The 27,468-nt window shown below is 40.4% G+C and overlaps 1 protein-coding gene across 8 annotated transcripts in view; it reads right to left on the reverse strand.

Moving 5' to 3' along the window:
* DENND1A (DENN domain containing 1A) overlaps nt 1–27,468 on the reverse strand; it is a 159,570-nt gene that overhangs the window by 37,767 nt on the left and 94,335 nt on the right. For all 8 annotated transcript variants that reach the window (XR_011155642.1, XM_069032080.1, XM_069032081.1 and 5 more), the window contains 2 exons: nt 26,075–26,176; nt 19,850–19,975 (listed from right to left, as the gene is read on the reverse strand). Coding sequence is in view for 7 of the 8 variants with exons in the window: in XM_069032080.1 (XP_068888181.1) it covers nt 19,850–19,975; nt 26,075–26,176 (228 nt within the window). In the remaining variant the exon portion in view is untranslated. The remainder of the gene's footprint in view (nt 1–19,849; nt 19,976–26,074; nt 26,177–27,468) is intronic.

A 27,468-nucleotide genomic window follows, 5' to 3' on the forward strand; every position in this document is an offset into this window, starting at 1 on the left:
ACTTCAAAATATAAGATTAAGATTTAAGGTTCCCAGATGCACTGAAAAAATAGGTGCCTTTTCTTTATGTCTTTGCAAATCTCCCTTTATATGACTATTTTATATTCATCTGGCATAATGAAGTTCATCAGGGCAGTGCTGCATCTCATGGCCTCTTAAAAAGCTGAAAAGTTTCAGTCCACATCTGATCTGCTGCCAGACCTATTTTCAAATTGGAATTCTGTTACGTTCTAAAATAATGTTTAAAACTACTTAAGGCAGCAACTGGAAAACAAAAGGAGTCTAGGATTTATTTCAGACTGCTCTAGAGTTTCAGGGAACCTGCTGTTTTATTTTAAGAAGCCGTAACACAAATTAAAAGATAAAGCCCAAATTGGTTTAGTTACACCATAAAAAATTTCACCGTCATCCCTCATATTTTAAGGAAATCGCTCTTCCTCAGCTCACAGGTTATGGCAGGAACTTTCAGAGTGAATATAAAGGACTAAAATATATGGGACAGAAGACAGCTCAGATGAGAGAAGGACGTGGAAGAAGGGACAGCGCAAAGGATGCTTCTGGAAAGACACAGAAGCTCAGACAAGTCACGGAAATCCAACTACCCCCACTTGTGCAGGAGCATGCACCTGGATAATAGTGCTTTGAAGGCAGCACGTGAGTGCTGGAAAGAACAGCAAGGGAAGAAAGACAGGGGTCAAATTAGGTCAACAGTGAGAATCCCTCACACAAGCAAAGATTTCACAAAACTTGATTCTAAGAGGGGGAAAACACCCAGTGAAAAGATCACCAACCCCAAGACGCCAAAGCTGAAGACTTTGTTTAGACAACTCTCAGAGTTGTGTCATGGAAGGCAGGAGCGATGTGTGTGCATGAGCATGGCCAGCATGCGGCGCAGGTAATGAATTCTGTGCTGCCGTGCATGCCTTCAGAGCGCGTGGGTGCTGCGGCACAGCCGCGCTAACAAACACCAACCTGAGCTGCTCTGCTCAGCACCACGCAGTGAAACACGGCAGGGTTTAAAGGCACACAACAAGGTGCCCACATGACAGCGGACAAGCTGCAAGTCCAGTGTCACTCTAGCACCCCCCAATACACAGCAAACCAAGGGCATGCAAGCCAGTCACATATCACCCGATTATTACCACCTGATGTTGCAAATAATCACATCTTGTACTGACACTGGTTATGCTGCAAATGACAAAGTAAAGCCAGTAGGGATATTCTAGGACTCATCATCCTTAATTCCATCCAGAATTATAATGAAAGCAAGACAGGAGAATGATCTGGATATGTATGTGTCTGTGTCAGGTACAGCAGCAGCCAAAGGCAAGGCACTGCTTTGCACACTTTTCCAGAACTGTGGTTGCAATGTCAGGGAAAGATTAGCTCATCACAGCTGAAGAAGGATCATCAGCCAGCCAGTGGGATTCCATAAAGAAAACCTGAAATTGGTGACATACACCTGATAGGACATTGGCTTGTTCAGCTTGCAATTGCACTGACAAATAACCTCCCATAACCAGTCCATATGTTCAGCACAAGAGAGCACTTTGCATCCACCTCAGTCATAATGGAATCCAAAAAGCAGAGATCAAACTCTCCGCATTAAGTGAATGATATCAGAGCTTTATTAGCATCTCAAGATGCAACTCAAGAACAAAGAAATCACATGTTCAGAGATTTGACCACATGTCTTCTAAAGAAAACTACATTCAGGCTCTGTTCAAAAAAAGACTACCAGTTCTGATAAATGATTATTGCCAAGTGCAATCTTGAAAAGCGTTTTACAGCCATGTATTACCAATGCAGACTGCACTGCCCAAACACTCAGTGTCTCACGTAAGTGCACAGCTCCATCACCAGCCCAGTTTCAGATATTTTTTCCTGTTCCTCACTACAGTATACAGCCTCTGGTAGAGACACAGCATGAGAGCACAAAAGCAACTTCAAATAAAAGATGAAACTGTCAAAAAATGTGTAACCAGAAAAAACTTCCATGACAGAGCAATGGTTTTGCTTCTCCTTTCAAACCCCGTTAGTTCATCAGGATACCTGGCATTTTCCTGTTAGACAAAGTAAAATGACACACACATATTCACAACTAATGAAAGTACTTCACTGTAATGAAGCCAGCCAGCTTTCCAAATGTTTACATGGTTAATTCCAGCCATTGCCTGCCCTGATTTCATCATCTACAGCAGCCAGACACTTCCTATCCCTAAGCAACTGCTACATCTTCATAGCTGGGACTCAAGCAACAAGCCTGGCACATGAAGTGCAAAGAAGCCAGCAAGAAAGGATTTAGGGTTGGGAGGAAAAAGAAAGAAAAAAAAAAATCACCATTTCACAGATCAAGAATAGAGGCATGAAAATAATAAGTAACTTGTACACGGTCACAAAAGTCTCTGGCAGAGCCAGGGAAAAGAACCGAAATTTCTTTAATCCCTGCTCAGTCCCTTAAATACAAGGCTATTCTTCCTCTTCCTACTTGATATTGTGTCAATGCAGGAGTGTAGGTGTTGAAAGACTAACAAAAGGAAAGTAATAGTATGGTATTATGAGCTGAAAAACCTAATCTTTATCAGATACAGCAAATCTCTATGATGCTGCCTGCACTGGGAACTCTCTCTTTGTCCTGAATATGCTTTAAATTACTGGTATAATGTGTACTGGATATTGTTCCACTCTTATATTTATTCCACAAAAACCCCTGTGGCCCGCATGCGATTTTATCATTAGCTGGCAAGGTAATTTCAGGGCCTGGTTCTGCAATCATTCCATGAGCAATGCTCCCATTGAAGCCAGGACATTCGGCATGCAAAGCAGCTGCCAATTCAGGGTCCCTGCAATGAAAAGGCCTTTTTCTATTCTAACTATTGTGGAATATTAGTGACAATTCAGAAGAGGAGAAAAATTGCAGTGCAATTCTTTATATGAGTTATTTTATACTATGACAAAATATAAAAGTGTGCTTGGAAAAACAATCTACACAAAGTATCGCCTATCAGATAAACCATGAGCTATTTTTGCTTCATTTATTAAAAATCAGTAGAACATGAAGTATTTTGTTAAAATAGGAAAAAATATCTCTGCAGAAATAACAAATCATTGGCCAAGACTTACGAATGACCAACATGCCTTAAGATCACAAATATTAATATATTCCTTCCTTTTGATTTCTTAGATACATATAAAAAGCCCAAACTCATCCAAATCAATGAAGTTTCCAGATAAAGTACATAAGTTGAAAATAAGTTTTTGTGCATGATGTAAACGACTCCTTTGTCAAGATCCCCAAAACCACATTCAAGAAACAGCTATTTTGAAGAGCAAGATATTTTACTATAAGATTTAGATGTTGATATAAATGCAGAAGGAGAACAAACTGTTTTTAATTTCACTAAAGCAACATGAGAGAAGCCTTAGTCATGAAGAGAGGTCATAAAATCCCACTCTCTTAGCTAAGTAACAAATCCCCTGTCTCTGTAAATAAAATGGATATAATGGAATGAAACTCTAATTTTGCACTGAGTTAGATACACCCAGTCTCTGGCAGATCCACTGACGTACACGATGTAAAAACAGGGCCTGCAGTGCCCCCTCCTTTACACAGTAACTGGCAAAGGAAATGCTACAGTAGAACTCACTGAGGGTGGATCTGGCCTTGTGTTATGCCACTTGATAACTTGGTGAGGAAGCCTTAACTACTGCCATGGAAAAACACAGCCAGAAAAGACTCACCTTAGAGCAGGTCCTGTCCCCTGAGAGAGGTTACCAGGGGCACTGGATTAGGAACACTGGGAAAAGGTTCCATTCCCTCCTGCCCGAGTCACGAACAGGTCTCTGGGGAAACTTAAGTGGCCAATGATGAATACATAAATGCACACACACGTGTGTGCTCACTGTTATGCATCATATAGGTGAGACTATAACTTGGTAACTTTGGTCACTACACTCTTAAGAAATGCCACAGCATCCACTTCTGGGGACAGTTGGAATCTGCCACTCCAAGGCCACTTGTACTGCTTGTCCCAGAGCAGCAGTCTGTTCTGTATCTGCCAAGGCACTCCAGGGAGAGAGCTGAGCCATCAGGACACAACCGCCCAAGATGCCTTTCCTCAGGGATGAACGAAAGCAAAGGAAAGCATTTCCCTTTTAAAATAAATGAGAACTTTTCACTCTTTTTTTACCATTTTCTCACCCATTGTCAGAAAGAGGCACAGATTTTACTTCATGAGAAGGCAAGACACAGAAAACACATTAGTATAATCATCAAAACTGCTGCTCTTCTATCACTTTCATCAGATCACTAAAAGACCCATCTCACAATAGGCTCAGGATCCAGACATATTAGAAAGTATTATTTTTATAGGCTAGGTTTGATTTCATGTCCCCAGGCTCTCCTGCACAACATCTCACACCTTGCAGTTCTTATTTAAACCCTTTAAAAAGTAGAAACAAGAATGAAAAAAGAAACCTCGCCTCTGAGAGCCTGGGAACACTGGGTCTTCCAAGCACTTAGTGCCAGATCTCAGTCCCCCAATTCTGCCCTGGTATGTCCATAAACAGAAAGTTGCATCCAGTGTGAGGACAAAAAAGGAAGCAGACTTTTCCTTTCTCCACTTTCCCCACATTTTGCTCCATCCATGAAGCAGCAGCCAAGAGGAATTGTCGTGCATTCCTGCAAACCCACAGCTCACACCTTAGACCTCTGCAGCAAGTGGAATCACGTCGGATTTGGCCACATGGCTCCTCCCAACTCCCACCCTATCGCAACACATTTCTGACATGGAAACCATGCAAAATTCCCAACTCCTTTGTGAGGGGGAAAACGCCATCTAATTAGAGCCCATGTGCAGGGAAGCATCTGGCTGGGAGCAGCGGTTCGGCAGCTCCCAGAGTTGTCGTGGAGACCAGGCGGGAGCGCCCGGAGCGGGCTGGCCGGGGCACAGGGCCAGCTGCGCGCTCTGACAGGGAGCAGATGGGCCGGGACTGCCGGCCTCTGCTCCCCTCCAGACCCACACGCCCTCCGAGATCAGCTGGAGCTTGTACAAGTCCTTCTCATCTGCCCTGGAACCTCCGGCTTCCATTGAGGAAACAGAACTGAACCTGCCAACCTTTCCACCAGAAGAGTCCACACGCGGTGCATCCATCCCATTTATATAACGATGATATGAAGCACCAACAATTGACAAAATATGATGCATATGTTTGAAAAAGCATTAATTTTGATGCTTTATTTTGGGATTCAGTTCAAACTGCATTCTTGGAAAAATGCACAGGAATTTCTGTGATTCACACAGTGCATGATTCCATCTTGGGTGGGGAAGTTTGATGCTGTTTTAATTATCAATAAAGTAAAACAAATGCTCCCCTACACACTCAAAAGAATTGTTAGTAATAATAAAAGAATAGTTAAAAATCATGTCTCTTATTGTGGTGACCTCACAGCTTTGAGACCCTATTTTCAGTTAATAATTTTCAATTACATGAATACATGTTCTCTGTTCCAAATTCCTTTTTAACTCAAAGGCTTCTATTCACATTAGCTCAGCAGCCTGCTAAGAGCGTCTTCAAGGGAAACAGTTAACAAAAATGCACGAAATCTCATCACTTTCGCTGGAAAACCCATTCACTCATACAGGCACTGCCCATGCCTTGCAGGAGGCACAACATCTTCTACTCATTTTAGAAGATGAATTTTCCAGGAAAACATTTTTTCTTGCCTCAAACTCACGATGAAAGATGACTAGCCTGTGAGTGCAGCTGCCTGCAGCCTCGCAGAATCCTGCAGCCCAAGATTCATCTCCCACACGGCCGAGGGCTCCACAGAACTGACCTGACAGCAATTCTTGCCAGTACCACAGAGAACCTGCACCATGGCTGCTGGGAATGCTCACAGCAGGCATGGCCCAGGGAAACTTCAGGAATGCTGGCCACAGAGGAAAGAGTTACTAACTAACCAACTAGCTCCAGCTGTGGACATGGGTACAACGCTGGGACCCAAAGGCACATATAAAAATGTTACAGAGCTGCCTCAGCAGTACTGCTAATAACCAATACACAAAATGTTACTAAATTTCCCTAAGTTTACACTAGACAGTGACCAGAATTACTACGGCTCAGAATCACCCTGAACACTTCATTAGCACAGTTACTGCCTGCTCCATTGATCACTAGAAGTGTATTTCTCCGTGTTTCCATTTTAGCAGTACTAAATTACATTGCTTCAAACACAGAAGCTGATCGTTTAAATAATGGAACTTGCCTAACAGTGCTCTTGGTTCTGCTATTGCTATATTTGACATGCAACATCAATTTCAGCTCATTTTTCATGATTAAACAAAATACTCAGAAACTTTTAAAAACATTTTCATCACATACAAACTGCCTCCCTCCCTCCCCCCCAATCCCATCCAATTTGATTAAGCATTAAATTGCAACTGCCTGTCTTTCCACCCTCTATAAATACTTGCAAAGGTTCAAACCAATTCTGTCGGTGCTAAAGAGTTAATGCTTGGTGCTGTGGTCACTGTAAATAAGCAGTTTTGGGTAAGCAATATTGCTGTCAGACACACAACACTTTGCAGGTGTGGGCAATAATTAAAGGTTTCAGCACATCTACCTGGGTGAAGTATTTTTACCTCCTATTCTGAGGAGGAAGCCCTCTCTGTGGAGAGCAGAAGAGCTCATTAATGAGGCTAATTAGGTGTAAAGGGGGTAGAGTCTGGCATCAGCTGCAGCTTATAGAAGGTAATCATTAAGCTCTGTAATCTCTACCCCAGAACAGCAGATGATAATGTTCCTAGGTGACTGATGTTGCTAAGAAAATTTCCAGCACCTGAGTACCTGACCAAATACTTTTTGGTGAGACTAAAAATTCCTTTAACCCTTTATGTGCCAGACAGCACAGTTGACATCATTTCTTCACTCATCAATTTTCTAACAATGAATATCCAGTGGGATTCAAACTTGGCATGAGGCCTTTAATGTGATTTATTTCAGAATTAAAAAAAAAAAAAAATCAATGCCACCAAGAGCTTCTGGAAAGGAACGGCACAAAATAAGGGCTGATAGAGCAACACGTAAGAAAGATACAGATAGGAGCAGTAATGCTTGAAAAAGAGTGACCACATATACCTCCTGAAGGTTTGTGAGCTCTCTGTGTAATTTCTTTGCAGGAAGTACCGAGGGTAGTTACAATACCACAGGGATGAAAACCTTGTTAATAAATATGTAAAATAAGGATTTCATTGTACTCACCTAATTTGAAATGAGTAAAAGGACATAATTTCCATGGAGAGAGAATACATGGAAGCAGAGCTCAACCTGGAACTTGTTTTGTAAGATGAATTGCAAAAATAGCAAACTATTGCAGCACCTCAACATGAATTTTTGAGTTCATCAGGCAGAACAGACCCTTTACTGGCAACATGCTACTGTCCCTTTTTTTCTCCAACTAAGCAGCAGATTTGAATCAAAAATTTTTAGATTAAATTCCAATCCAACAAGAAATAGAGTATTTGTTATCTCCACGTTACCGTGGATTTGGAGACGCACAGACTAAACAGCATGAGCTGCTCAGAAGTGACTGGCTCTCATTACAATCAGGATATGGATAAGCCACACTGGCAATCTAAGAGTTCTCTGAGCATCAACAGAAAAAATATCTCCAACAATAACTAGCACCTTATCTTACAATACAGATGTCAGATGAATGAATTGGATGATAAAATTCCTTTGTAGCCAGCATCCCATTATATTTAATAATTCTGCAGATATACTGTAAAGACCAAACCCCATTGGGCAATAGAAATCTTTACAAATGCTGAGCGAAGCCCCTTGCCCAGTAGTGAACGCCCTGTGCTTCAGCTTCCCCTGCTCTAGAAGAACACATGCACAAGGTGTTTTTGGACAGGTCCAGAACTGCTCAGCGAAGGGCGTGTTTGCATATCAAACAAACCTGAACCAAGGCTTCTTCCAGGTATCTTTCCAAATTCCCCTAAACAATACAAGCTTCCTTAGTATCAAGTGCTTGGCAGGATTACTGTCTGTCCTACATAGAACACTCCTTGTTTATCTTGAACTGTTGCTGTTAGAAACCCCACTTGACTGCTTGTAGTTTCTTATACTGGAAGAAACAATTAGGAGTCACTCCTGATCCTCCTCCTTCAAACTGTCAGCAAGAGCTTTCCCTGTAAACAATGCTACAAAATTGACTGACATTCACAGTATCTCTGGGATTCAAATAAGCAGACTGGACATTCTATGGGGAAAACATGCAGTGATGTCTGTAAGCAAGAGGCAAGTGTGGTCAGCAGACGGGTAAGTACGTACAAGTGTCTGAATTAACCAGAGGGAAGGGCAAACCAGAACTAGACTGCATTTTCATCAACAGTAACAACCTTTGCTTCCCTGAACTCTTAACTCCCCACGATGATCAGGTATGTGACAAAAGGTGGTTGGCAGAGACAGCAAACTGTCCAGAGGAGTGATTCCAAGATGTGGCACTATTTCTGCATCTCTTTCCTGTTCCTGAGATATGCTCCATTGTTCCTTATCCATGCACACCCTTCATTTCAGTAATTAGCTGTCAGTGCGGCCCGACAGCAACTTGGTATTGTCTGCTCAAATTGTATTAATGAAATGCAATCCACTAAATGTCCTGGATGCACATCTGTAATTGTGTTACATGGAGAGGCTGGGGATGAGGGCAAACTGCAGCTTCTAAACAGGGCACTGTGATCAAGCACATTAATCTGTTATTTCTTAGGGATTTGACAACCAATTAATGCTGCAGGGCTTCCTGTACAGCAATAAGAACCAGTGATCCAACATCCAACAGTATAAGCTGTGCCTACCATTTGTGAACACAGCACCCCTAAAGGCAGAGATACAAGGACTACAGGTTGCAGCATTGCAAACGCCCTTTTTGTATTTAAAGATTCAGCATCCATATGTTGAAACCTAAATGTAGAACACTCAGTGTATACACCCCACTAAGGAAAATCAAATAAACCTCAAGATCCTTATCAAACATGTATGTTTTTGATGTTCTTGAAGAATATAAAATGCAATTGATGAGCCCTTGTTGTAAACTGACCCTTGTCAGTCAAGACACTGCACCATTTTCTGTTTCATGTTCTCCATCACCAAAGACTTTTCCAAAGAACAGGGCTTGGATAAAATGAAAAAGAAGAAACAAGAAAAACACATAATAAAGATATCCTGTGGGTATAATAATCTTTGGAAAACTTTCATGTCAGTTCTGACTGCAAAATTGCTATTAACATTTAATTAAAATTGAGCACAATAAGCTATGACAAGGTAATGGCTGGGAAACGTGGCTTTAGGGCAGAGTGAGGATATCTGGGACTCCGGCTGAATGTGATGCTTTATTTTTGGTTACATTTGGCAACTACTAAGATTTCTGAAACACAATTATAATGATCTGCAGAAATTCACAGAAAAGAACAGCACTGCATTTCAGTTACCTCAGGATCTGTAACATACACCAAATCAATCAGAGATTTTTAGGACCCCAGTACCATCTAAGCCTTAATTTCATTCATGTTCACACCCACACCAAAGAACACTCTTTTTCAACCAAAAAGTCCCTGCAAACCCCTCCTAAACAATATTTTGTTACTTTTCAGTAAATACAATTTCCTCTCAGAGGTAGGAATTGTTTGAGTACCATTTAGCTCCATGACTGAAGGCAACAATCACACAGACCTGAAGAAGAAGTAGTCAAAAGCCTTGGGAATAACCTTGACTCAGGGAAATCAGTTGTCCTTTTCTGGGGACAGCTTCACTGCTCACCCTGAAAACCCACTGTAAGACAGCTGGACTGCAATTCATTGAACACGTAAAGGAGAGCATGCGATTAAGTGACACTTGGAAGAGAACACACGCTCCAATGTTAGCTGAAAATCCCCAAATGAGGGGGCACATATGTATGTTCTTACATCAAGCAGTCCTCCCTAAGCAGTGGAGGCCATTGCTCAGGAACAGAACATATTTAAACTTTGATAGACACATTTGAGGAGAATATTGACATACTTCCTACAACAAAAATGTTCCTTTAAGCATGAGCTCCCTTGGTTAGCCTCAGTTTCTGTAACAAATAATTTACAAGCCCCCTCCCTTTGTGTAAATGCTGGTTAGGTGCTGTTAATTCCAGGTACTCCTCTGACCAAGTATAAACAGCAAAGCCAAACAGCACCATCCCTGTTCTTCAGCACAGCCTGGACCTCCTCTGGTTTTACTGCCAGACACACAGCAACCATTCAAGAGTTCTTCAGTTTTAGGCAAGAAATTCAGGTAACCAAGAGCATTCCCATTCTTTGACTGCTTTCAGGTGTAAAATGTTCTCATGTCTAATGAGAAAGCATCTTGAGATAAGTGTTCTTTATTTTTCATATATTCTTGAGAATATGTTGAAAATATGTAATAAATTATTGGTTGACAAATGGGGGATGAGCTTTACCCATGCAAGTACAGACAGATCCTAAGGAAAGGCAAGCTAATCACGCATCTAATCCTCACAAATTGCTTTCATTTTCACCCTTAATCCTCTCGAAGAAAAAATGTTCTGGACATACAGACTTTAACTACTGCTTGAAGAGCTTCACCTAAATAATTCTTTGATATGTTTTTCTTTTCACTGAGCACCAGGAGTAAGCGAAGTACATATATAATCTACAGCTTTTAAAGTGCACTCAAAGCAAACTCTTGGCACCTTCATTTCCACAGTACTTCTAAGAATCCTGTATTAGTTACTAGCGTTCAGTAACATTTGATGCCAAATTAATGTAATATGTCGAAATAATGTAATGTCAATAACAACTTTAACACTTTAAGGATAAACAACATATATTTATGATATATATATAACAGGCAAACAGTTACATGAGATCGACTATAAAATTTCTTATTCTATACATCACTAACCTAAATACTGCATCAGAAATTATTCAAAAGACAGCTACACTTGGACACAAGAGTAACCTTTAAGGAGTTAAAATGTCCTCAACTACAAGTCAAGTTGAAACTTATTTAATTAGGTTCCGTATTTGAAAAAATGAAATAAATTCTTTCATTAACTAAACCAAACTCCCTTAAAGGCAACAATATGTTCCCTCTCTGTCAGGACAGAGCGCAATGAAATCTTTATTTTAATTGGGGTTAGCTAAGGGGCCATTTGGCTTCAGATGCTTTGTTTATCAGCCCTAAGCTTTACAGCTTAGCCAGGACTTGAAATATTTTACTACAGAATTATTTCATAAAAAAAAAAAAAAAAAAAAAAATATATATATATATATACACACACACACACACACTCTTCTAAGGAGTATTTTATAGAGATTATTTTAAATGTGCATTTTGAAAACTGGAAGTCCAAGTGCAAGGTACCTTGAAAGAACCCCCTGATTTCCTTTAGCACTCCTGGATATGGATGTCCTTTGCAAATATCTGTTCCAGTGGGTTCTGCACCCCAGCCTTCCAGCAAAGGCAGCTGCACAACGAAGGCTTGAGCCATGGCCCTGACTACCCTGACCAAGTCAACAAAAAACTCCCTTTGGAGAGGACTTTTTAAACTTCCATACAAAAGTCTTGGACCTGAAAAGCTTGCAGTCGATCAATTTTAAGACAAAGCAAAAGAATTCTTATTTGGTAGATGATAGCTTTTTCCTGTAATAAACTAACTTACAAATCTCAGACATCTCCAGTAATACAGTTACTGAAAATCCTACGGAAACAGCTATCAAAGGGGACAGCAAACAGGAATCACAGCCCCAGTTCACTCCAAAGTGCAGCTAAAATTATTGAAATAATCCAGAAAAATTTCCTGTGTTATTGTGAGGGTCAAACTTAGGCTGGATTTTGGACTTATCCCTTATTAAAACTCCAAGCATTAGAAGTGTTCCTAAAACCAAAATGAAATGAAAAAAAGAAGAAATAAAGAAAACTCCAAGCCTAATTTCCATAAATGAAATACATCTTACCATATTTTCACATTCTTTTCTCCTGGATCACTGAAATGTGATGTGTCAGATCCTTTTTTTTTTTTTTTTCCCTTTCAAAATGATAAACCTGATATAATTTGTAATTGTCTTCTGGAAGCCACTGGTGTTATGCTGCTGACAGTTTTATACATATTACATAACACAGCACACCACATACATTATTTTAGTTAAAAACTATGCCAATAGTATGTTATTAATTCCAGTTTAAAAATTTGATTGTACTTTAAAAACAAAACGTAGTCTTTGTTTTGTTATCAGAAATAAAAGCATTGCTACTGACTCTGGAAGAATAAAGCTTATTTCAAACTAAACATTGAGATTTGTGCTTCATCTTTATGCTACCTGAAAGAAAATATAGCAATTCTAAATTAAATGTATTATTCATATATATTTTTTTAATTTCTTCTCTAGACAGCTTTGTGCATATCTGCTCTGTACTGTTTTCTCATGAGAACTATAATAAATGAGCTGCTTCTGCAACTTCACAGCAGGTATTTTGATTTGAGAGTAATCACAGTTTTCTCTACAATCTTTATACAATTTATGGCCTGATCATCTAACAAACAAGTAAAAGACTTAAATTGACATCAATATGTATACCTTTCTCTAACAATACAAACTAATTGTATATCTCTAAATGAGAAAAATGTTTATTATAAAAAAAATCTAGTGAATATACCAACTATTGAGTTCAAAGCAAAGACACCACATGTGTCTAAATAAATATCAAGGAAGTGTCAGAGGTAAATGAGGAGAGACCAGGTGAAATGTGTGTGATGTGTTAATTGTATTCAAAAAAAATAATAGAGCAAGACAGAGAAGCTGAACTTCCAATTATCATAATGGTATCTACTTCACAACACATTTTCAAACTTGAAAGAGACATTTTAAACCATAGGAATTCTGAGCAGAATACCTCCAGCTGTGCTCTGCATAAATCTTGCACGCTGTACATACACAGTTTATTTAAATACCAAGTAAAGTTATGACTTACAAAATGCATATTTCAGTCACAATAGAATATCTGTCATTGCCAGAGCTGCTACTCACTGAATGAAAGGCTCAGAAAACAGTGAATTAAATTCGAAAAAGATAAGAAAGGACAGAATGTTTTCATTTGACGTTTTACCAGACTGAAATAGTGTGTGTCTTAAAGAACAATGCGCTTATCAGCCCTCTGCAGGGTTTACATTTTTGTGTTCCCCAAAACAGAATAAAGAAGAAAAAGGTGGTCCTCAGTGTGAGACTAAGTTTTGCCTATACAGCATTTTGGCAATGAGCCAGAATTTGTCTCACTAATGCTCTGCCCATAGCAAATTCAGCGCTATTTATGAAAAGCAGTTGCCTGGCTCTGATGCCATGCAAGAGCCAAACCAGAAAGGGGGCTTGGTCCCCTCTGTGTTTCCCAGTGCACACGTGGGGTTCCCTAAGCCCAGGGCAGTGTCAGAATCTCCCGTGGCTGCGAGGGAAGTGCAGCTCTCCAGGATGGCAGGGCTCTGTGCTGGCTGCCATGGAAGCAGCCACACCCCACTGTCAGTCCCGGCTCATGAGCAGAGGGCTCCTTCTGCCCCATCTCCTTTAGCCCCATCACATTCCAGGTGTCACTGCACAAGCTCCATCACCCAGGTATGCAAATCATTACAGCTAATTGGGATTTACTGCCTTTCACCTGCCTCCTTTGGTACCACACCAGTACAAATTGTACGCTCCCATTCATACACAATACACATCATGAAAGCCCAGAGTGGCATGACTTCCCCGATTAAATATTCTAATTTTTATCATAATTTCATCAACTTTATCTGCTACTGAAGGCTACTTTACAAATCCAAATCCCAAAATCTCTTCCACCATCTTCTGTCATGGGAAGTGATACTTTCTCTTTAGTTGTATAGCTGCTCACACTACTGAGAATGTTCATTTCACTCCTTGCCTACCTGCCTGAAAGGTCCTTGGGGTGGGGTTTTTCATGGGTTTGTGTGTGTTGGTGTTCTTTTTTTTCCTAATACCAGATATAACAGCTCATTTGAAAAAAACATACAGACACTGAGTACCTCACACAGAAGCTGAATTCAAGGGTGATGTTATTTTCTGCTTTGTGTTTATTTACATGCCTCATTGTTCCCTTCCAAGTCCCCTGCGCTTTATTAGTTCAGGAAATATCTCCAAGTTCTCCTGCATGGAGGCATTTGCACGAGGCTGTGCACTTGCAATTAGAACTGAAGTATCAGGAGACAACGCAGTGAAAACACAGGCACTAGTCAGCCTAAAACAAACAACCAAAGGCTTGAAACAAATTGAGAAGAAACAAAAACAAGTAAGTGCATCAAAGAGCACAAACTCCAGAATCAGGTGTGAGAGGCACAGCCGAATAAGTGAATATCCAAATCCTCACACAGCAAAACTGACAGACCACAGACTGCTGCTCCCTGCAGAGCCTGCCCTGTAATAGGGAGATTGAGAGGCTTTGGAACAAAGCTCCTTTTATTTCTGCAGCACCACCACAGAAGACGCGGAGTGACCTGATCCAGGCTGATGGCTGAACACACAACTTCTACGGGGGCTGCAAAGTTACTCAGACAACAAAACCAAAGACAGTTCTCCTCAGCTTGCTCAAAGGTTCCACAAACTAAGTGACCACAAAAACCTAAACATCAGCATGAAGCAGGTAAACATTAATAATCTCAAAGCAGACCTGTGTACATCAGCATTCTGACACCACCCTCAAAGGAACTTCACGTTTCAGCTATTACTGCAAGGTGAGATGCTGAGCACCCCATCCCCTACTTTGGGCAAAGTTCCTGGACCCAAAACCATTCCCACAACGGATTTTAAAGGGCGCAGGGGTGCAGCGGGTGTTTGCTATTTTTGCTTTGATTTGGGTTTTGCTGGATTTTTACTTTAACATGTATGATGGACAGGGAAGTTTGCTTGCCAGAAATCCACAATCAGCAGAGGGTATGTTAACTTTCTCAAATATTACTTTTTATTACCTTCCCCTCAGAATTCTGGGCTTCACCTCCCCTTAGTGTGGCATAGAGAATTAGATAACATAGGATCTTATAACAGTTTGAAAATTACAAAACAATTCTATTTACTACATACCAGACTGCTAGAAGAGATTAAAGAAAATGTCTTTTCAGGTTCATTAACATATGTATATCTCAACAGACTTAGATGTAGAATAATAAATGCCATTTTGAAGAACAGTAACTGCTTGTTAGAAAAAGAGCCATTTTTAAGGTTTAAAACAGCAAAAGCAGAAATTTGTCTATAGCAACAGTAAGGCTCAAAGAGGAAACAGCAACAGAATTGAAATGAAAACAAACATTACACAGAAAACAAACAAAACTGTGTTTCCCCACTAAATCTTTTCCAGTCAGTGACTGTGGATTCGGCACTTCCCATAGATGACAAAACACAGCAACAGTTACAGGTGGCTTCTAAGGGAGATTGCTGAAAACCTGGGTTTTTAAAATGTCATAAAACAGAATCTTCAGAGTAGGAAGAAAAAAGTCTTAAATTTCAGTCCCAGGATATAGAGAAACTCAATTTATCTCCATTTTTATCACAAAAAATGAGATCTTACACACTGTCAGTGCGATTCTCATTGTCTACTCCTACCTGTTAGTAAAGTCACCAGGATGCCATTTAGAAATTACTGTCATTTAGGTACCCCTAGACTGTCTCTACAGGCATGGATTTGAGAGCTCAACCACTTGAACAGGAAAAGAGTAAAGCTAGGTGGGAGAAAATTCCTGATGCTATATACATCAGCACTAACTTTAAAAGAAACTTAACAAAACTGCAAGTGAAACAAAAAGTTTTATTTAACAAGCTTCTACTCACTGTTTCCCCTACAGCTTGGGATTCATTTTAACAGGTCTGTGCACAAGTTATATCAGCATTGGGGATCGTCCTTCTTCATATTTTCTACAGATGGACAAACACTCCTAAAGCTCTGAACTGTGGAGACAGCTCTGGTGACAGGGAAGTATCTACTCCACATGCAGTGTGTGTGCCTTTAAAATATACATGCAAGGAAAAGAAGCTAGGCAGAAGATGGCCATGGAGAGGAAGGAACTGCGATGTGGCAATTACCAGGAGTTGGAAATAACTATTTACTCTTCCACTGAATAACTTAAAAAAATAATTCACCATGGCAACAATCATACTTCATAGTAGATAAAGCATTGAATGCTACAAAGCCTTTGCAAAATGAATTATGCACCAGTACGTAGCATGCACTTGCTTTATATTACTGCACATACATTCCAACGAAATTTCCTTTTTGACTCATCTGGCATTTGCTTTTTTACTCTGCACCAAATATCATCCACTTTTCTGACTCTGATCTCATGGATCTGGAACTGTTGAAGGCATTTATTGTGCCTGTTCTAGAGATTCATATAAAATAATTAATGCATTAATTATCTCCATAAGTTGAATTGAGTGTTACGTTGAAAAAGAAAACTTATTTCCTCCTATTCATAATGGTTTCTTCCCCCACCATTGCTCAAATTGCATCGTATTAAGAGAAAATTTGTATCAAAGTTACAGTTATGAAAATTGGTAGTACATGGTCTTCTCTATTTAAAACCCAAATATAAATTATCAGGCTTTGACAGGATAACAGAACTTAGGCAGCAATGTGCACATAATATACATTCCTACATCCAGTGTAGTTCAGCTAAAGCAGAGTGAAAACTTGAGTATATAATACACATCTATGAGTTTCAATAAGTAGTTTTACATTAAGAGCAGTAATTCACAAATTAGAAAGTAACTCCAGCAATGGAAGTACATCAAAAGCTTGGAAATAGAAAAGCACACTGACTCTGCCTCAGATTTTCTGCTTACTCTAGAGTGGATGCATCCAAGGAATATTTAGGTTAAATTTAAACCAAATCATTTCAAAACAATTCAAATTAATCAGAAATTATCCCGTTTACAACTAATGGTTGCTCAGGCTAATAAACCTGAATAAAACTGAATAATTAACCATGAAGACAAAGAGAAATTAATTGATGCTTCACTGAAGAGATTCACTTATCCTCAGTACTTCCCAATGCACGCAAGGAGGTATCAGTACTCATGGGCCCAGTTCCATGTGAAAAGTGTAGCTCATGGAGGAGTATTTACAACATACTAAGAGGATGTGATGCAGTGATTTCCTACAAGTACCAGCCCCTGCCAGAATCACTGCAGTGCCAGAGAACAGGCAGAACTCTTGTCATTTGTGATGCCTTCACATCCCAGCAGAACCTGGAGTGCAGCTCCTACAGCAAGGGGGAACAAACCCCACAGGGCTGAGGCTGCAGCAGCAGCACCGCCCTACAGCTCCCACATCCTGCTGGGTCACACCCACACCTCATTGCTCTGGGCCAGCCCCACCCGGAGCTTAACTCGACCCACAGGTGTGGGGGGTTGTCCTTCACAAACATTGGGAGAGTCCGACTGGAATGCCTGGAACCACTAGGTGTCAGCAGAAGAAAGTGCACGGCCACGGCTCCCATCCCGAAAATCTGAGCCTCGCTTCCCAACATCCCCCAACTGCTCAGTCCTACAAAGCACCTTTACATACAACTCGTGATCACACAGATAGTTCTGCTGAAGATGACCTACTTGTGTGAATTAAATATTTAGAAGAGATAAAAACATTCCCTCTGCAAACAGCAAAAAAATTGTGAATTTGAAAAAAGCCATTCAAGTGAATAAAATGCTCACACTGGTGTCACTGGTAGACATTTCAGCCATATGCACCGAGATAATCTGCCTCAGTACAGCCCAGTGAGCACCCAGCCACTACTGTGTTTGACTGGACTTAATAGCAACAGAGATTTGTGGGGGCTGTGAGTACATCACACCCAACAGATGCTCCTCTGCATTTAAAACTGCCTTAGTGCAGCTATGGGAAACACTGTAGGAACCAGCACTGCATCAGTTATTTTGTCAAGTAAATATTACTATTATTAATATGCTTGCCAACTGTATTACTTGTATATGTTTTTTTCATGCAATTTTTGTTACCAAAGGCCTCAGAAAGTTCATGGCAACAGGAAACTCATTGCCCATGTTCTATTTATATGTACATTACACAACCTTGTATGTCTAGAGTAAAAACCTCTGAACAGAATAAGAGCTCTTACCATGCTAACGTATAATAATGTGAATTAAGAGCTGCTCTGTCACACATTCTGGGCCTACACAGAATATTTATCCCAAAAAGTCAGCTCATACCAATGAGATAGTCTGTGAAATTAAACTGTCTTATGAGAGAGAAACTATGAATGGAAGAAAAGCTGCTGCTTCTTTGAATTTATTTTCTAATTATCAACGATTTTAAATGAACAGTCGGGTTTCTGGAGTTACAGGATATGAAATGCAAAGAACCACCTCATGTTTGGTATTGCTTATGCCCACTTAATCCAAGTGAAGGTGATACATGAACATGAAACACTTGCAAATTTTCTTTATCTAAATCTTAATACTAAAAGGTATAATCACAAATCAAACTGTTGATTTACAAAAAGCCTTAGGAAAGAAAGCCCTGGAATTTTCCACTTCCTGATTATTAAAGTGAATTTTATGACATATTTGTGCAGCTATATTTACAAGTTTTCTTTGATGGAATGATAAGCAAACAAAACTATTTCTGCTACTTCCTCAGGTTAACTGTCCCTCAAACTTGCACTTTCTAGGGGTGTGCCACTGTCAACTCATTTCAAATGTTCATCTTTAACATTCAGCCTTCAAAATACCAGATGGTATTTCCAGAACAGCAATTTAAATTTTTATTTTCCTTCATAAGCCCCTTAACTAGTTAATCTCACACACACATCCAGGCAAAGCATACACCAATATTCCCAGAGTTGCCTGGCAACTACAGGGAGGAGCACTGGAGAACAAGGAAGCCTGCACGGATGGAGGGAAGTCAGTGTCTCCCCAGCAGGGATAAAGGAGGCTCACAGCCAGAGTGCCTCACTGGTTCCATCTTTGTCATTTATATGGACCCCCTTTTAAATACCTCCCATTATTTCACCTGAGATGCTTTAAAAACCCAGTTCTTACACCCAGACATACACATACAAGTCAATAAAATGTATTTTTTCCACACACAGAGATTGCCCCAGTAAGATGGGAAGGACTTGTGCTGACTTGAAAAGTAATTTCTGAAACCTGAATATGAATCCTTGAAATGATACTTATTTGATGGTGATAACTGGGCTTTTTAAAAGTCAGGCTAAGCTACGTTTTCCTCCTAGCTTTAAAAATAACAAGACAAACTACGGTATTGGACAGACTTTACCTACTAAAATCCTCAAGGAACACTATACCCATAGTTCAACTTTTGGCCATGTAACTATTTAATATCATGGTTAAAATTAAATTTATCACATGTCTGCAGGCCAGATCTTTTCATTAATCTTCAAAGAACAGGAGAATGCCAAATACACCACCTTTTAACATGAAAACACAATGAAGAGACTGGTTTTGCAGAGGAGGAAATGGTCAGCTCCGCACTAGCCTCTTATGTTCATTAATTTATTCTTTTTCATCATCTCTCCTCTAACTTGACTGCCTTCAAAACTAAGCCACACCCATACCTTTCCATAAGAACGTTTTTCCCTGTGTGATGGATCATGCTCGTTGCACCTCTTTCATTTTGGAGACTTGAACACTGTTTTCAGTACTAGTCAGCCAAAGGGCCACCACACTGACCTTAGGAAAAGCAGGTTATGCTACACTTTGAATTGTCAGGTTTTTTTCTCCACCACAGCCGCAGATTTACATCTTATGCCTACTAATTGCCTACTTACGGGTTCAATTTTCAGGGCGTTTCTGTAGCTCCCAAAGAAAGCTGCTTGTGCTTTTAGAAACGCTCTTGCAACACCATCTCCAGTGGTTGTAGAGACTTTCTTCAATCTGTTCTTCAGGGCAGAAACCTGAAATCACACAGCAGGCCTAGATCACTCTCATATCACAAACAAAGCACAACACATTGGGACACAGCTAAATGAAAAATGTGCTAACCACAGCAGCAGTTCTGACAAAAGAAGACATTGTGAATTCAGGGTTGAATTTTTCAGTTCTAAAAGCATTACTTTTCAAGCTGTTTTGCTTGTCTAAGATATGACCGGATTCTATTCAGAAACCAATAGGACACTAAAAGCTTCATTGAACCTTCCCTCCTACTTAAAATCCACTGTTAACATGCTGTTGAGTACTTTTTAAAAGGTAGCCCATGAAATTGTGTCACTCTTGATTAGAATCCATGAAAGAATTGCAGCTAAATTAATTCAAACATCAGATTAATAAGAGAAACTCTGCACAACCAGGCCATCCATCACTACCAAGGTTAGGAACAAATCCTGAAGGTCTGAAAATTTTGTTTGCCACAAATACAAGGGTTTTAAAAGGTTATATTCCCTCGCATTTCAGAGCCTGAATGGGAAATGACCCCGGGAGGGCTGTATTTCTGTCTGTGGGGGTACCCTCGGCAGGGTCCCGCACCGCGGCCCAGCCGCCCTCCGCTGCCTCTCAGCAGCACTCGGGGGAAACACGCACAACAGGCTTGGGGGCTCAAGGAGGAATGTACCCATGAGCCACAGGCTCGAATGTGGAAAATTAATTTAATTTATTGGCAATTAAAATACGGTCAGATACTGAGAAACAAAGACAGAAACTTAAACACCTTCCCCCGCCGCCGCCTTTTTACCGGTCCAACTCCCCGCCCCGTCTCCACCTCCCCTCCTCTGATGTCAGTCCCGACAGCTCCTCCCGCCGCTCTTAACTCCTCACATTTTTTTCTCGCTGAGTCCTGGGGCTTTTTGCTGTTCTCGCACCTTTTTGGAGTTGTTAGCCGAGGGCTCGGCCATACCCGGGAGCCGCCGTGTCCTGCCCCGGCCGCGGCTCCCTCACGGCTCCCTCACGGCCCCTCACGGCTCCCTCACGGCCCCTGCCGGGCCCTCACACGGCCGCGCACAGAACCAGGACAAGCTGACTCAGATCTCGCACAACTCAGAGCAACACAAACCCAACCACCTGGGCACTGGTTCTTGAAACAAATTCAGGTGGTGCTTTTAGAGGCCGCGGCCGTGCCACGTGCAAAGCCCGAGTTTAGTGAGATACCTGACACAAAAAACAGGCAGGAGCCACCATTTCAGGAGGAAAGCAGAACAGCAATCCCTAGTTATCCCGATTTGCAGGAGAACATGACTGACTCCATAAATATCCACATGATGAATTTAACAGAAAGAGCCAATAACTATCAAATCTTCCTTTTCCAAATGCCATACTGAAAATCTCCATGGGGTATCTCTGTGTACTTCACACTACGCAAGAAACGCTGTAGGAATATTACTGACAGAGTGAGCAGATCCCTCTGGTAGTGACCATAACTAACTGTTTTCAGAGAGTATGAATTACACCTCATAAAATATAACCTGATGGTTCAAATGTTCGAATTAACTCTCAAGACCTTCTTCCCATCCTCCAGCTCTTAACAAAAGCTTGTTGTGGCCTCATCCATATCTCCAAAATTCTACTGGATGAGTTATCTCAGCCTTGGGGTGTTGCCACCAGCCTGCCTGCGTAGCCCAGGGCAGCCTGATTTTCCTGACCTGTTCGTGAGTGCCTCAGTTCCATCCCTCCTGTAGCACATCCCTCACTTCCTCCTGCAGCAGTATTAGGTTTGGGGAGGGCACAGTGACTCCTCATCGTGCTCCATGGGTGTTAAATATAGAATCCATGCCGGGCATTACTTGCTTTTCTTTTAGAACTAGATGTTATCTCTGCACTTGTGTTTACTAAAACAGTTGCAAAGACATTTCCTTATAAATATTCTGCAGATTCTGCTGTAAAAGGCGTTTCATTATTTAGTATAACAGAAATAACCAAGAGCTTGTCCAGCACTGTTTATAAATCTGAATGCTTATGCCAATGATCCACGCATTAATGAGCCCACAAACCCATATTAACATGATACCAGATTTAGTCTAAAGCCCATAAAATAAGCTCACTCCTATTCACTGAGATAACGTTCGTCAAGGAGTTCTGTAATCCTCTAAATAGAAAAGCTTCACCAGATTTTCAAACCCAAACAGCATACTTCATGTTTGAAGGGGTCTAGACTTGTAGGGATGAAATATGCTTTTATTTTCTATATCAACTTATGTAAACCATTTAAAGGTAGTTCTTAAAAGTGTAATGCCCAGAGCTCTAAGCAACTTTCAAATCCATCTCAAACATTGTTATAAGGGGTTTTCTTTAAACATTCGTGTGAAGATAAAGAACCTTCCATCTATATAGAAGGAAGAAGCTCTATGCTTTGTTTTAAACAAACCAGGAGTTCAGAGGGCTGGTCACAGCCTTTCTGTGCTTCAGCTTGCTTGGTTGGGACAGAAGCAGAATATTGACGTATTTTGCTACTTCCTCAGACACTGTAGGATGTCCATTTTATATATATGTGGGATTACTGCAATAGGCATGTCAATTTTTTAACAAAAAAAAAATTAACAACAACATATTTAAATATACTAACAAGTAGCAAAAAAAACCAACCCCAAAACACCCTCATGTTTACTGTCTGGAATAAATTAGTATGTAATACAAAGTAGACTATACAAGCAGAATTAGGGTTGTTTCCTGCCTAAAGAGGCAGTGATACTTTAAAAAAACTCAAATTGTGACCACTGAAAATGAGGATTATTTCTAGCCAAACAGACACATATACATGCAGTCTATCCTGAGAGTGTTTTTAAAGAAGATTTTTATACTTCTGGCAGTTGAGGTTTAAAGGTCCGATTTCAACTCTCACCATGTTTCAGAATGCAATCTGTGCAATGCAGCAGAATGAAATGGTTCAGTAAAGGTGCTAGTGGAAATTCTTTTAATTAGGTCCAAGGCTTTTCAGCTGTCAACATGAATAAAGCAAGAAACATTCTACTGCAAACACAGCGTAAGAAATAAAAATGGATTCACCTTTAGGAAAATGGTTTGGCTACAGAGCTGCAGTTTGGTACTCCTGGCTGCCCTGGAAGCAGGTCATTTCCCTGTGTGAAAACCAGCAGCCCTGGCTTCCTCCCCGTGGTGGCTCGGTGGAGAACGGCAGCAGGAGCCCCAGAGCTGAGCCTGAGAGCCCAGGACACGCAGAGGCCCTGCACACCCCCAGCTCCCCCGGCTCTGCGCCATCCCCCGGCACACGCGCCTGGGCCTTCATTTAGCAACAACTATGAGCTGACAGAGCAAGCTTATGCTTTATTCTTTGTAACGTGGGGCTCTGACTACAACTATGACTAGAAGATGACACTTATTTGGAAATACATGAAAAATCCATACGGGTTGCATAAAAAAAAAAATTACTACCCCCTCTTTGCTATTCGTTGCAACACAGACGGTGGTGTAGGAGACTTGTCAGCAGCAGATGCACTTATTGTAATCACAGGCCTTAATAAATCTCTTTTTTTAATATTGATTATTTTAAAAGGAAAGTTACTTCCCAGGGTGCTCCCATGCTGCCAGATTTCCAGCAATACATCAGAAGCAGAAGGTGAAGGAGGGGCAGGTTTTCATATTTCAAATAGTTAATCAGTACCACAGTAGCACAAACCTTGATTTTCAGGGACATGACCTAACCACTTCAGAAACCTGACAGCCAGCAGGTACTGCTGAGGTAAACTGGGGCAAAGGAACAACTTGAGCTGACTCTGCTGAAACTGCCTCCAGTCTGTCCAGCTCCTCTGACAAAAATTCTAACCGGAGAGACCTTTCACTGGGTCCTATGTTTGTTTGGATCCTAAGAATTAAGGATTAAAGAACAGTTCATTCTTGACTTCCAAGAACCAGTTTAGGTAGCAACATCACTATCATGAAACTCAAGAACAACTAACTACCCGAGGCTCTAAAATAATAAAAAGACTTCATTCAATTCATTTAAAAAGCGATTCAAGGAGAGGGGGAAAACAGCTTTAGAAATTTTCCACTGGATTAATTACCTGATGGTGAATGCACCACAGAGAAGATGTTTTTGCTCACTGATGAATATAGATAGATTTAATTTAGCAAAGTAAATTTTGTCTATTCAGCAGTGCATGAATTGCTCACTGCTCACATTAAGTAGCAAAATTGGCAGAGTAGCTTGATGTAACAGGCATTTACGATCAGGAAACTCTTGAAGACATTTTTAGTTTCTCAGATCATAAATGCATCTTAGACTAAGACCAGTGGGGAGACACACTCCCAAAATCTCCCAGGGAAGCAAAAAGGAAAAAAAGAGAAAAGAAAAAAAAAGTATAATGGATTGGCTTTAGCGTCTCCCTGCTGAGATGAACAACTTGATCCACTTACAGTTCCAAACACATGATGCATGAAAGAACTGACAGAAATTCAATTCTTGCACAGCAGAGCAGCTGCTCTCTAGTGGTCAAAGCCAACTCTGGAACCGTGTGAAGGGAAAGACCTGGAGGGGGAACTGCATCATCCAGGTAACTGCAAGAATGCGCCAGAGCTAAATCCCACATAAACCCCCAGCCCAAACATTAATTACACAACGCAACACGACTCAACTTAAAGCTTTGTTGTGAAAAATATTAATCCCAGCTGTATTTATATAGCAGTTGTGAAAAAAAATACCCCACATACGCTACTGGTGAGCCCTGCCAGTTAATTGAATTTGCTGGCAGCACTTCCTCTGCTCTGCTCTCAACATCCTCCAAGATAAAATGGAGCTTTTAAATAGACCTGTGGAAAACTGAATCAAGAAATTTGAACTAATAAAACACAACTCTCTACTGTTATAAAAGTGAAGTAAAAGTAAATAATGAAAGGAAGGAAGTCTCTTAAAATTTATTACATTCCAAAGCTTGAAGTTTTGTGTTTATTGGAGAAGTCTCTTCTGATGTTCTACAGTGTGCCCACAACAGCTCCTTTAATGAAGTCTCATAAAATCTAATATAATACTTGATTGTTGACAAATCATATACATGTTTGAGGCCCCGTGCTCACTGTATCCAGACATTTCTTACATAATTCCATGAAATTTACAAGTCTGTCATTCCCGGGTTGTGGATAATGGCACGAGCAGTGACCAGCTGGCAGATTTGGATGCTGGGAGTGAAATCAAAATGAAAAACTATATAAAGCCAGAAAAAATCATGGAATCAACTTTTACAGACTAAATGCTTGACTAAAGCCAAAATGTTCACAATCAAGATGGCCCTTTCCTCAGAGCTCCCTGTTTTTGAAGAACAGATCCCGTCAGAATGCCGGGGTGTCACAGCAGGAGGCACTGGGCATTCACCCTTACTGCAGCTTCTCCTCACCCACCAGCTTATACTAAGCTCCCTGCATATCAATTCTATTTCTCAACTGCACATAAAAATGTTCAGATCTAACTGTCAGCACAATATCTCCAACCAGCAAAGGAAATCCAGATTTTCCCCTGCAATGTTCTCCTAAACATTCATTCTCTGCCTTAAAAACAACTCCTGACACTCTCACTCTTCTGCTCTCCCCTCTCAGCTTCTTCAGTGGAGATGACTGCAGCAGCAAGTGGGATGTCTTTGTGTCCCATTAAATGTCAAGTATTTATACACCATTACTATCAAGTTATTAAAAACATTAAATTTACCAATAAAAAGGGTGAATAAGAAAGAAAATGAGTTCCGAGTTCTAGCAGTGATTGAAGTGGATGTGAAGGCATCCATTTCGTATCGTATCTCAGGATGCAAAATGCACGAAATTCCTTAAAGCCCACCTGGAAGCAGTCACAGGAAAAAACCCCACACAATTTCATTTGGAAACAAAAGTTAACTAAAGATGCAGGATTTCTAGCTCACATGAGCATTAGCTGATTTTCACTGGGAGGCTTCAATGCTTGTCTGCAAATGTTCAAACAAACATTCCTGAACACTTTGGGACAGCAAGAACTGAGGTAAAGCAGTTCAGTGCTACCAACGAGAGTCCCCAGTAAGACCCATCGGTCACACACTGAGCAGGAATTGCTGCCAGGGAACAGAACCTTGGATAAGTCACTCCATACATACCACATCATTGGGGAGGCTCTGAAGGTCATCAAAAGGGGTTTCCAGTGTGTTGGTGTCTACGTTGAGAATCACCACATCTTCCAGGGCCATGCTTCTTACTTTCTATATCAGAGCAAATTCAGGAAAAGGGAAAGGAAAATGTAAGTATGGGGAATTAAATTTTATGCATAAAGGACACAAGTGATGGCAGAATGACATGGCATTACAGAACCTCAACCATCTTAAAAACAATCAACATTCCTGACTTCATTTTTAATTTATTTATTCATTTTACAATGCTAAAAAATTAACCTTCAGTTGGCAGAGAGAAGTTCTTAGCATCACGCACACTGAAATTTGTCAAACCAGAGAGTCTGTGATTATTCAAGTGAAGATTTATTTCAAGTACCTCTACTAAAGTTTGTCTTGGTGCCCTGTTTACACATTTAATAGTTTCTAGTCAAGTCAGGATTTCAAACATATCTTTTTATATTTAGAAATTAATGTAAATAACAATAAAGAGTGAATTTTCCCGGAGTTAGGAGTTGCATTAAGTCACGGATGGGAACTGGTTTACAAATTCCAGGTTGAATTTTGGAACTCTAATAAAGACAAGTTTACAACTGCATTTAAGTAAAATAGATCTTGATTTCCCTGCTTAAACAACAGTAAATGAGTCACTGGTACCAAACAGAGCAGCATTTAAATACTTAATACTTCTTCTACTAACAGGAGACTTGATTTTTTTTTTTTTTTTGACTAATCACATGGGTTTTATGTCTTCAAATAAAGCTTTGAAAATTCAAAATCAGAAAAACTGGAATTACAGAATAGGGTAATTGAGGAAATTTCCCAGTGACACTGTAAATAAAATGTTTAAGTACCTACCTACCTACACACAGGACCAAATGAAAGTTACTGAGCAGGAAAGTGAACAAAAACATACTCAATTTTTAATTAAGGTTTTGTGGGGTGGAGGGAATTGTTTCCTTTAAACGAAAGGAACTAAAGTCCTAAAACAATGGCAAAGTTGAGCCTTAGGCAGCTAAATAATTACCCTCAGTTTTCAAGGCTCAGTCCTCTGTCTATAAAGCAAACTGCTGTGTACTTAGGGCTGAAAAAAAACCCAACAACCATAAAACCACTTTGTAGACATTTAAGTTTAGGTCTTCATGAGACATTTCTTCAACTTAAATAGAAGAATATTGCATTTAATGCTTTCCATATAAAGAGCTCCAGCACTGCCTGACAAACCAGGTACTTTGCTTTCAGGAACCAAAGGTCACCCCGTTGGCTGCATCTGATAAACTCTAAAGCAATCCAGGAGCCTTGCTCCTTCTAGGAGTCCGGAAGCACCAGACAAACTGATTTGCTCCTTCCTGTTTCAGAAAATTAAAAATCTCACTTATACTCAG

The sequence above is a fragment of the Aphelocoma coerulescens genome, chromosome 17 (assembly GCF_041296385.1).
Source record: "Aphelocoma coerulescens isolate FSJ_1873_10779 chromosome 17, UR_Acoe_1.0, whole genome shotgun sequence".
Lineage (NCBI taxonomy): Eukaryota > Metazoa > Chordata > Aves > Passeriformes > Corvidae > Aphelocoma > Aphelocoma coerulescens.